Source organism: Rhinoderma darwinii, chromosome 4, assembly GCF_050947455.1.
Source record: "Rhinoderma darwinii isolate aRhiDar2 chromosome 4, aRhiDar2.hap1, whole genome shotgun sequence".
In the NCBI taxonomy this organism is placed as follows: Eukaryota; Metazoa; Chordata; class Amphibia; order Anura; family Rhinodermatidae; genus Rhinoderma; species Rhinoderma darwinii.
The window spans coordinates 382,677,086-382,689,647 of record NC_134690.1 but is presented as its reverse complement, the minus strand read 5'-3'; the positions used below and the strand labels follow the sequence as shown (position 1 = coordinate 382,689,647).

Here is a 12,562-nt window from a genome sequence, read left to right as displayed (position 1 = left end):
ATTCCTAATGCAGCCGGGTGCCGGCCGATTTATGAACGGCCGGCACCCGGCCGGGAAACCCTGCCGTGTGAATGAGGCCTAAGTTTAGATCCCCCCTCCCCCCATACAAACGGCGCAAACAGTGAGTTCACTATTTTGAAAAAACGTTTAGGCACAATCACATCTACGTGTTCCAGAACGTACAAGAACTTGGGCAAAACAATCATTTTCAATAAATTAACGCGTCCCGCCACCGACAGAGGCAGGAGTTTCCACGCTTGAAATTTATCCCTAAGATACTTCAACAAGGGTGCGACGTTTAAATCATAAGATCGAGAACTGTCCCTAGCAATATGAACCCCCAAATATTTGAAGTCAGAGGTAACCCTTAAACCACAGAAATCGGAACCCCAACCACAATCATCCCGTCTCAGGGGCATCAAATACAACTTCTGCCAATTTATCAATAGACCAGAATACTTCGCGAAGACATTGATAATGGAAATAGCTCTAGGAAGAGTAGCATTAGGGTTAGCCATAAAAAGTGCCATGTCATCTGCATAAAGACCTACACGGTCCTCTCTAGGGCCTAATCTAATCCCCATATATGCAGAATCTTGGCTAATTCGAATAGCTAAGGGTTCAATGGCCAATGCAAATAGGAGTGGCGAAAGGGGACACCCCTGCCTCGTGCCCTTATGGAGGCAAAAGGAAGGGGACAGTACCCCATTCACCAACACCTAAGCCCTAGGAGACCGGTACAACATAGAAACCCATTTAATAAAACCCTCCCCAAAACCAAATCGCAGCACTACCAGTAAATAAGGCCATGCAACCGAGTCAAATGCCGTGGCTGCATCCAGAGAAGCCAAGGCCCAGTCTTGCTGCTCCCCCCATCCGACCTGCGCCACAACCTGTACTCGTCGTATATTCTCAGAAGTGGATTTGCCAGGTATAAACCCACATTGATCTGGGTGAATAACATCCTGTATCACCGTACATAAGCGATTAGCGAACAACTTGGTCAATATTTTGTAATCCACTGTTAACAGCGATATTGGCCTATAAGACCCACAATCTTCAGAATTTCTCTCAGGTTTTATTAACACTGCTATGGTTGATTCACACATCGAATCCGGGAGAGCAGATTTCCCAAAACTATACTCAAACAGGGTCAACAGCTGAGGAGCCAACAATTCCCCACATTGTACATAGACTTCAAGAAGGATCCCGTCCGGCCCAGAGGCTTTCCCCTTAGACATAGATGCCATCCACTCCAATATTTCTTCCACAGTGAAAGGGGCATCCAACATCCCCACCTGCTCGGACGTCAAAGTAGGAAAATAGATTCCATTCAAATCCAACTCATCCAGCTCGACCCCAGAGGAATACAATTAATGGTAAAATAATGCAAATTGAGTAAGAATGTCATCCGGGGAGGTAGATAGCCGATCATCCGATCCGACAATAGGACCCGCATCTTCAGAAATGTATGACATATCTTGTGGATATGACAAATGTCCGAGATAGTGGCCATACACATAAAATAACGACTCTAACAAGGACATGCCGTTTTAGTCAAGTGGGAGTTGTTTTTTTTCAGTTCATTGAAATGGTAGCCACATATTACTACATTTCCCCTGCAGCGGCCGATGATTGCTGGGGGGGGGGGGTCAGGTGCAGGATCAGCTAATAAATCTTTAACTATAGGGAGCAGTTTGCACGTAGTATAAACAGCAAAGCGGTAAAAATGAATCCATACCCAATTCTTTCAGCTTGTTCCAGATACTGTTTGCCATCTCCGTTCGCTCCACCAGAGGCACCTCTGGCATAAATGATCCACAGGCACGCAAAAAGAACCAGGCCTGATTGCTGTTAGGTTTACCTACAATATAAAAAGAAAAATAAATAACACAAGTAAAAATATAAGTCAGGGCTCATGCACACGACCGTAGCCATGTGCACGGCCGTGATTTTCGGGTCGGCCGGGGGCGGAGTGTCACCCGCGAGCCGCCCACAAATCGCGGGCCGTGCACATGGCCGTGGCCATTATTTGCTATGAGCCTGGACCGCAGAACACGACCGTAAAAAGACATGCCCGTTCTTTCTGCGGTCCAGGCTCCTGGGCCATGCATGGACCATGGAACCCACGGTGGTGTACATGGCCCCACAGGAGTGAATGGGGCTGCAATTCTCCCGTGGATTTTCGGGGGATTTGCAGCTGCAAAAGCACGTTTGTGTGCATGGAGCATAAATCAAATAAGATACAGATGTATAAGGCTACAATCACACAACAGTGAAAAAAAATGCCCATTAAAAACTGATCAACTGTCAAATTGTCAGATGAAGAAGAAGCCCTTGATGTCTCTGTCCATATGTGGACAGTCAGGACAGGAATCCCCTGCCAGAGCGGGCCGTGGATTCCGCTCCAGGAGTAACCCCTTGACGTCACTGTCCATATATGGATAGTAACGCCAGGGGCTTCTCCAGGAGCGGAATCCCCTGCCAGAGCAGGGTCTGGCCACAAGGGTTTCCGCTCCTACAAGGAGCTACAGTGGTGCTATCTACAGGGGGATGGGGGGGGTTGCTATCTTCAGGTAGGAAGGTGCTATCTACATGGAGGGGTGCTCTATACAAGACTGAAGTCCCCGGCCAGAGATCTTGCGATGCTCTGGCTTAGGATTCCATAGTCAAAGTAGCGCTGTATGCGGGCAGTCCTCGGCCAGGATCAGTTTTTACCGGCCATTACAAGGAATGATTTCTGAAAAACGGCCAGTAAAAACTGATCCATTGACTCCTATGGGAGCCGTCTGGCTGTGAAAACGGACAAAAATAGGACATGTCCTATTTTTTGATGGCCAATATTCACGGGCAGTTAAAAAAACGGCCATATGAGTACACCCATAGAACTTTATTGTTCTGAAAATGGCATAGTGTGAATGTAACCCAAGTAGATTTCATTATCATGGATACAGTGCCTTGCAAAAGTGTTCTACACCAACTCACCCTCCTTGGTGTTTTTAGCATTACAACATGGAAACAAAATGGATTTTAAAATTTTATTTTATGTATTGGACATCACAAAATAGTCCCAGTTACAGTGGTTTAAAAAAAAAAATAAAAAAAAAATGAAAAGTTGTGAGTGGATATGTATTTACCCCCTTTTGCATAAAAGCCCTAAATAAGGTCTGGTCAAACCAATCAACTTCAGAAGTCAAATAATTAGTAGAATAAGGTCCCCCTGGGTGCCATCAAAGTGTCACATGATCTGGGACTCCCATGAAGCAGCCAATCATAGCGGGATTAGGAAGAGACAGGTTGCCCACCCCACAGAGACTAAAGAAATGTAAAGTTTGAGATGAATAGGAGGGAACAATGAAGTTCGATCCTTGTGGTGCCAACATAGACTAGCTGGGCTGGTCAGTGGGATCAGCATAATCTATGAAGGGTTAAGTTTCACAACCCATCAATTTGTGCGGGCCCTCCTCTAAGCGAAGAATGGGAGTTTGGCCTGTGTTCTCAGTATCCGACATTTACACTCACGGCGTCCTGACAATATGAATATGTGAAGTCTAGCTAAACTGAGCCGTCTTTGGGCACCACGTTTTTTGTTGTTTTTATAAGTAACCCACGGAGTGGCCTACAGATGGTTGCCGTTTTTTTGTTGATGTAATGTGGCAATGATGCGGCTCTCTGCCACACCATGCGATTGTACCCCAATTAGGACGGTTAGTACACGCTGCAAATAGTCTGTAACCATGAAGCAGCAGCTGCATCAACCAGGTGCAAATAGGTCTGAATAAGAGAAAAAAAAAAATGCTTTCAAAAGGGGCACATCGCGTTTACCTGTGTTACAAACTTCTTCAAAGGTTCTAAGCAACTTTACTTTGCCAACACGTCCACTTCTCTTCAGCCTGGACCCCATCAGATGAATTGACCAACCTTCCTGCCATGTTCTAACCCTGGATGCCGGAGCAGACTCTGCTTCTGTGTTTCCCTTCTCTTGTGCAACTAATGAAGATAACCTGGATGAGCTGCTCAGGAACCTAAAATATTATGTAAAAAAAAAAAAACATAAAACAAATAGGAGTTAATTATCTATCAAGAATTTGCATCATTAATTTCATCAATAAGAAACCATTAAAAACCGTAAATAATACTGTTTCATCAGGATAACCACTATCTTATCCATATGGGGTTGAACAAAGTTAGAAACGTAAGACTGTTTTTTTTTTCCAAAAACAGCACCACACCTCTCCACAGGTTGTGCGTGGTATTACAGCTCAGCCCCATTCACTTCAATAGAGCTGATGCGATACCAGAGATAAACCATGGACAGAAGTGATAAGTGTTTTTGGAAGAAAGCAGCCATGTGAACAACCGCTTTAAGCCCAGTTAGGGACCCCCCTATCTATTCGGACTCATGCACACTGGCACAGGGCGGTTAATGCTCCATCCGACTTTGTGTGTACAGAGATATTATCCCTTAGAAATAAATGATTGAAGGGAAGCATAACTCCTACATATAGAGTCCAATGGAGTATTCTATAATTGTACAGAATCTGGCAGAAAAAAAACTCCGGATGCCGTGTGAATGAGCCTGTAGCTAGAGAGGAGAGCCGCACTCATCCCATCCATGTATTACATTTGACTGGCCGCCATGTAATACTACATATCACCTGCACCGGCTGCTGCAGAGAAAATGTATGGCCAATGGGAGCTTCCCCTCCGCAATACCAATTGATAGCTGGTGGTTTATGAAGATGGACCAGTGGCGAACCGTTGATTGCCAGGCCGGCTCCAATAAAGAAAGGGGCTGTCATGTTGAGACCACCCCTTTAAACGAGTATTCCACTTTTAAAAAGTGTAGCTAAAAGTTTGACAAACTTCTGACATGTCATAGTGACATGTCAGAAGTTTGGATTGGTGGGGGTCCGAGCACGGAAGACCCCCACCAATCGCTAGAACGAAGCAGCTGAAGCACTCGTGTGAACGCTCAGCCGCTTCGTGTCTGTTTGGCTTTTTCCGGAAATAAATGTATTGTGTACGGACTCAATACAAAGTCTAATGTCTGCCACCCTGTAGATAGCAATATCCCCGCTCCAGATAGCGCCACCCCCCCCCCCCCCCTGTAAATGGCACCCCCTTCCTGTAAATAGCACCACTGTAGCTCCATGTAGGAGCGGAATCCCTCTGGCCGAAGATTCCGCTCCTACAGGAAGCCCCTGATGTCTCCGTCCATATAAGCTTTATATGTATTCTGTGAAAAACATGGTTACAACCTGCTCACATTGCCATTTAATAACCGCACAGAATGTCAATTTCCCCCTGCAATAGGGAGCATATTTTTTTATATTAAAATGTGTGTCTTTATATGCATTTATTTGCACATTTTTAAAAAATTATGAGTAAAAGTGATATTTTATCTACTCCAGTGTTTTCTGCCCATATATGGACAGTGACATCAGGGGTTAACTCTAAAAGTGGAATCCCCTGCCAGAGCGGGGATTCCACTCCAGGAGTAGCCTCTTACGTGACTGTCCATATATGTATAGTGACACCAGGGGCTTCTCCAGTAGCGGAATCCCCGACACAGAGCGATCTGATCCGATCTGATCCGGGGATTCCGCTCCTAGAGCCGCTGACATCATTATCCATATATCGATCATGACACCAGGGGCTTCTCCAGTAGCGGAATCCCAGGCCAGCGTCGGCCGGGGATACCGCTCCTAGAGAGAGCTACTAATGTCACTGTACAAATGGACAGCGACGTCAGGCGCACTCTCTAGAAGCGGAATCCACAGTCAGTGCGATCTGACACCAGGGATTCCGCTCCTAGAGTCAGTTCAGGTGGCGCTATCTACAGTGGGGGGTGTGATGCTATCTACAGCGGGGGGTTGCTATCTGCAGGGGCGTGGCACTGTCTACAGCTGGGATGGAGAGACAGCGGGGGCTCCCTCTAGGAGGGGAATCCTCGGCCAGGGCGCTGGCAGGTGATTCCGATGCCGGAGGGAACTTAGGTGGCGCTATCTAGAGAGGGTTTTGCACTGACTACAGGGGGTTGTGGGTGGCACTATCTACAGTGGGTGAGGGCGTGTATGCCAGGGTTCTCAAAGCCCCAGCCAACATGAGAGTGCAGTCACACTGAAGAAGCACTGCACTCATTAAACCCGTTCCATGCAGTCGTCTATACACCTGCTTAACTGCACGGGGCATCGGCAGTTAGAACGTATATATCCGTATGGCATTAGTGAAGGGGTTAAAAAAAAAGTGTGTTTTGAATTGGCAAAAGTAGAAAAAACAAAAAGAAAATTATGTGACTTTAGTATTGCTGTAACCATAGCGACCCACAGAATAAATAATCATTTGATTGACAACGCACGGTGAATTCTTCAAAAGCAAAACCCAAAAAACTATGGCAGAAAAGTTAAATAATACATTACATGTACCCTCAAACTTGCCAATAAAAAAAAAAAAAAAACACATCTCGCCCTGCAAAAATAAAGTTATTATAGGGCTACTTCGACAGAAAAATAAAAAAAAAAACTGATGGCTTTCTGAACACAGACATAAAAAATACAAATAAAAACTGATGTGTCCTTTGATCCAAAAAAGCCCACGTCATTAAGGCCTCGTTCACATCTGTGTTGGAGGCTCCATTAGGGGCCTCTGTCGCAGATCCAGCCGGGAATATTGGAAACACTGAAAAACCACAGACACCCTGACGGAAACCAGACGGAAACTCATTAAAGTTAATGGCTTCAGTCAGCCACCGGAGGTTTCCGTCACGCAGAACTGGTGCTTCAGTTTTTTTTCGTTCTGCTCCTCTGACGGAGCAGAACAATTTGGGAAAGCCGAGCGCAGACGTGAGGCCTAAGGAGTTGGCCCTGTTCACACTGAGTGTTTTTTGAAGGCACAAAATTCTGCCTCAAAATTCTGTCTGGAATTTTGAGGCAGATTTTGATCTGCCTGCACATCGTTTGGCGCGTTTTACACCCACGGCCATTGAGCGCCGCGGGCAAAAATGCCACAAAAAACGCTTTCTCTGCCTCCCATTGATGTCAATGGGAGGTCAGAGACAAACGCCTGAAGATAGGGCATGTCGCTTATTTTTGCCGCGAGACGTTTTTTTCCGCATTGAAATAAATGGGAGGCATTTTCGGCCTTTTTTTGGTGCGTTTTTCCAATTAGGTTTCCACATAAAAAAAACTCCACGTGAACAGGGCCTAAAAAGGGATTTTCCAGAACCAAATAGAACATGTTATGGACAAAAAACAACATCTTTGTATGTAATCCACTCAAACTAGAAATTCGTCATCTCTCCCCCATCACCAGGTCATTCCCATGTGTTTTCTTGGCCGCAACATCATTACTGTTGAGACCTAAGAAATGCATAGGGATCAATGGGGACCGGCAGCTCCTCGCAGTGGGTGAAAGGACAACAATTTCAATGGCAAGTTTACTAAAAAGTTTTCTACTCAAACCTTTTTCGTGGACTGCCAAGGGCTCCCTGCTAGGTGCATTGGCCACCTGACAATGCACCGCACTGTCCAGCTGTGCGGACCTTTAATCCCGGCCATATTGGTTGTCACCCAACTTACCCAGAATGCTCTAACACGAAGGTAGGTGACTTATAATTCCAGGTGGAGACTACTTTATGGGGAATGTCCTCACCCTTCATACGTGGCAGGAAACCAGAGCTTTTACTTCAAAACATTACACAAAACCTTATCATCCCTATAAGAGAACATCCATTTTACCCAAGATGCCCCAAGTAACAAAGTAAGGCTTCGTTCACATCTGCATCGGGACTTCGTTCATGGGTTCCGTCTGAGCTTTCCGTCAATGGTTTCCGTTTATCACCGTTGTGCAAGGGTTCCGTTGTTTTGACGGAATTAATACCGTAGTCGACCGCGCTATTCATTCCATCAAAACGACAGAGCCCTTGCACAATGGTGATAAACGGAAACCATTTGCACCGGATCCGTCACCATCGAAATCAATGGTAACGGAAATCTATGGTTTCCGTTTGTATTCCGTTCATGGGTTCCCGACGGAAAGCTCCCACGGAACCCATGAACGGAGACCCGACGCAGATGTGAACGAAGCCTTACAATATCAAAATGTAACATCACAAAACAATTCCCAGCTGCAGACAGAGAGCAGGACCCGCAGGGTGAGGACGCAGTGACCTTCCTGCATTCTAAGGTCACAGACCGATATTCTGCTCATAAAGGAGAATTTCTCACCCGTTGTCCCCTAACTTTTTCCTATGAAACTTTTTCCATTTAATATAATCTACCGGAAGATTAGAAGACCCGGACCAATCAGCGCCAGCACCCAACAGTCCTATTAGAATAACGTCCGGGATTACAGTCAAGGTCATGCAGGTAAACAAAGCCTGGGCTACACATTGAGCCGTGCCATGTGATGTTGTACCCCATAGATGAGTGGCACAATGCGCCCGTGTATCAAAGCTCCTGCAGGAAACTGAGGGACAATATATGTAAATTTGGGGGTTGTGCAACATCTTGATTGACTTTTCTGTAAAAAAAAAAAAAAAAAAAAAAAAAAAAAAAGAGTGAAAAGTTGAAAATCTGCACTAGTCTCTGGCACGAAAACTGTACCATGGCACCAAAGCTGGGCATGAAATCTTCAGAGTGGCCTCTAACCTGGGCATAAAACCCACACATAACCCTAGTTCCAGGAACAAAACCTGCACCAGTCAGGCATGAACCCCACAACATAGCAGAGTTGGGCATAACCCCACACCCTGGCACCAGAGCCAGATGTATTTGCACACAGTGCCAAGGAGCTGAGCAAAAATAAAAATAAAAAAACCATCATGGCAAAGGAACAGTACACGGGTCATTGCAGGTAGACACCTGCACACATAGCTGGCCTCTTATACATTTCAAGGACACCTACATACGCACGTATACGTATAAAACAAGCAGAAGAGCAATCACCTGACTGGCAGAGCGCTAGGACGCCGCGCATACACGGGCAGCAGGCGCGCGCCTTGGCGCAGAACAAGCCGGGCACCAGCCAGTAGAGCCGCCATGTTGATCAGAACGCACGCCGGCCAAGGGCAGTGGGAACACGTGACAGCGTAATACTGTCAATAACCGGGAAAGGGGTGGCATGACGTCATGGCGGAGCGATCTCGGTTGCGACAAGTCGATTAGAGAGTAAGAACGGAGCAGGAGGGAAGCGATGTTGTAGTGTGTTATACCGGGATGTATTCTGAGGTTGTCTGCATGTTTGTTATAGACAAGACTGTAGTGTAAAAAGTGTATACCCCTCTGTAGTCTGCTGTGTGGTGGTACAGTCGAGCCGGAAAAGGCCAACCATGAGATATTCCTGTGTTGTAGCAATATTGGTAATACGTATTTTCCAGCTGTTCTCAACTTCCCATGACTGGACTAGATCCCAGGGATATTTTGATAAGAATGTCTGTGTGAAAAGGAAACTGCGACGATTGAAGAAAAATAATAAACTTTATTAACAATGTCTTAAGTCTAACAATTATGAAAAATTCGTTATACCTCTGGTTATTTTAATTTCCCTATAATGAACCCCATATATTGGGTGTATTCATTACCTCTGTACTGTGACATCACTGTTTATTATCTCTGTACTGTGACATCACTGTGTGTGTATTATACCAGTACTGTGACATCACTGTGTGTATTATACCTGTACTGTGACATCACTGTGTGTATTATACCTGTACTGTGACATCACTGCATTTATTAACCCTGTACTGTGATATCCCTGTTTAGTTTACCTGTACTGTGACATCACTGTTTGTTATTCCTCTACTGTGACATCACTGTGTTTATTATCTCTGTACTGTGACATCACTGTGTGTATTATCCGTGTGCTGTGACATCACTGTGTGTATTATCCTTGTACTGTGACATTGCTGTGTTTATCATCTCTACTGTGACATCACCGTGCTTATTATATCTGTATTGTGACATCATTGTGTTTTATTTTACCTCTGATGTGACATCACTGTGTTTATTATCCCTGTACTGTGACATCATTCTGTTTATTTTACCTCTGATGTGACTGTTAGGGATCTGCCAGGTACTACATCTAGGTATACTCCTGGGATTAATCAATCCACACCTGAGGCCAGACCTGTTCGACTGACACCATCTCCCACCAACCAAGGTGGCAGGCTCAGGAGTGGGAGAGCCTATCGCGGCCTGGTCAGTCGGAGTTAGCTCCGCCCCCTGTCCTTTATTACCTGCCTTGTTCTCCTCCTCAGTGCTTGTAATTCTTCTGGATTCCTGGCCCCACTGCTGCTTGCTCCAGCCTGCTTCTACCGTGCTTCTGCCTTGCTGCTGTTCTGCTTAACCCGCTTTGCTTTGCCTCCGGCTTGCTTCCTCCTCCGTGCTCACTTGGGTATACTCCACTTCATCCTGGTCCTGACAACTCGTTCGCCGCTCCGTTTCCTCGTGGCGTTCCGTGGGCTACTGCCCCTTCCCTTGCGTGATCCCTGTTTGTTCTCCCGTGCACTTAGACAGCGTAGGGACCGCCGCCCAGTTGTACCCCGTCACCTAGGGCGGATCGTTGCAAGTAGGCAGGGACAGGGCGGTGGGTAGATTAGGGCTCACTTTCCCTTCACCTCCTTCCTGCCATTACAGTGACATCACTGTGTGTATTATCTCTGTACTGTGACATCACTGTGTTTATTATCTTTGTATTGTGACATCACTGTTTGTTATCCCTGTACTGTGACAGCACTGTGTTTATTATCTCTGTACTGTGACATCACTGTGTTTATTATCCCTGTACTGTGACATCACTGTGTTTATTATCTCTGTACTGTGACATCACTGTGTTTATTATCCCTGTACTGTGACATCACTGTGTTTATTATCTCTGTACTGTGACATCACTGTGTTTATTATCCCTGTACTGTGACATCACTGTGTTTATTACTCTGTACTGTTCCGTCTCTGTGTTTATTACAATTACAATATAATGTTATTTAACCCGCACGGTGAATTCAACAAAAAAATTGAATAAAAAGTGACAAAAAAATCGCAATTACCCCACAATGGTACCAATAAAAACTCCAGCTCGTCCCACAGAAAATAAGCCGCCACACCACTAAATCGACAGAAAAATAAAAACGTTTTGGCTCTCAGAAAATTGCGACACAAAATTAATTTTTTAACAAATAGTTTTTTCTTACAAAAGTGGTAACACTTAAATGAAAATATAAGTTTGGTATCGCCATAATCATAGCAACCCGTAGAATAAAGTGAACATGTAGTCTTTGCCACCTGATAGACGCTATAAAAACGAAACCCCCCAAAAAATATCGCAATCGCTGTTTTTTGCCCATTTTACCCCTCAAATATTTTGCTTTTTAGTTCCCAGTACATTATGTGGTACATTAAATGGTGCCATAAAAAAACTACAACTTGTTCCGCAAAAAAGCAAGCCCTCATACGGCTATGTAGACGAAAAAATAAATAAATTGTGGCTTTTGGATGGGAGGAAGGAAAAAACGAAAATTAAAAAATGAAAATTGTCCGTGTCATTAAAGGGAATGTGTTGCCAGCAAAACATGTTTGTTTGTTTTTTTTAGTTAAACAATTAGTGTGTAGGTGATTAAACATTGCTCTAATTTTTTTTTTTTTGTTTTCACGAGTCAGGAAATATTATAAATTGGATTCAATTTATAATATTTCCCAGCACTGGTCACTAGATGGAGCCATTCCCAAAATTGCAGCATTGCATGTGGTAAAGCAACCACATTGCTTTATGCTGCAAAATTGGGTAAAAATCCCTCGCTCTAGTGAGCTCTCAGAATCCCCCCTCCTTTATCCTGGCTAGTGCCGGGAGAAACGAGGGGTTTGAACGGTCTAACCTCCTACACTGTGTGTCGCCATTTTTTGAGCTAACACACAGTGTAGTAGGTTTACATACAGTAGTAAACACACACTGAAACACGAAGATACATAGAAATAACTTACCTGCTCCAGTCGCCGCCGCTCCCTCCGGTCCATCCGCTCCGTCTGCTGCCGCTGCTCCATGTGCACAAGTCCGGAAGCCGCGACCGGAAGTAGTAATCTTACTGTCCGGCCGCGACTTCCGGTCCACAGTAAAATGGCGCCGGACAGCGCGCATTTCAAATTGAACTGTGTGGGGGCGGTGCATGCACAGCGGCGTACACGATAGTGGATGGAACGGGCCCCGTTCGCAGTCCCTATGGGACTGGAGCTGCCGTATTCCATGTCTGTATGTGTCGTCAATCGACACATACAGAAATGGAAAAAAAAATGGCAGCCCCCATAGGGAAGAAAAAGTGTAAAAATAAAAAAAAGTAACACACAAACACACAAATGAATCCAAACGTTTTTAATAAAGCACTAACATCTTTAACATATTAAAAAAAAAATTTGGGTGACACTGTTCCTTTAAGGGTTTAAACATGTTCTTTGACATCACTGTGTTATCTCTCTACTTTGACATCACTGTGTTTATTTTTTTTATAAAACAATTTTTATTGAATTTTTTCAACAGTAATAAACAGAAACAGATGCATGACATTGCATTG

General features: G+C 44.8%; 1 protein-coding gene across 1 annotated transcript in view; it reads right to left on the bottom strand.

Moving 5' to 3' along the window:
* Positions 1–9,206, bottom strand: part of LRPPRC (leucine rich pentatricopeptide repeat containing) — a 135,681-nt gene extending 126,475 nt beyond the window's left edge. Inside the window, exons 1-3 of the mRNA XM_075863229.1 lie at positions 8,949–9,206; positions 3,826–4,025; positions 1,742–1,864 (exon numbers count right to left, since the gene is read on the bottom strand). Coding sequence (XP_075719344.1) covers positions 1,742–1,864; positions 3,826–4,025; positions 8,949–9,043 — 418 coding nt within the window. The 5' untranslated portion in view covers positions 9,044–9,206. The remainder of the gene's footprint in view (positions 1–1,741; positions 1,865–3,825; positions 4,026–8,948) is intronic.
* Positions 9,207–12,562: the final 3,356 nt, after the last annotated feature.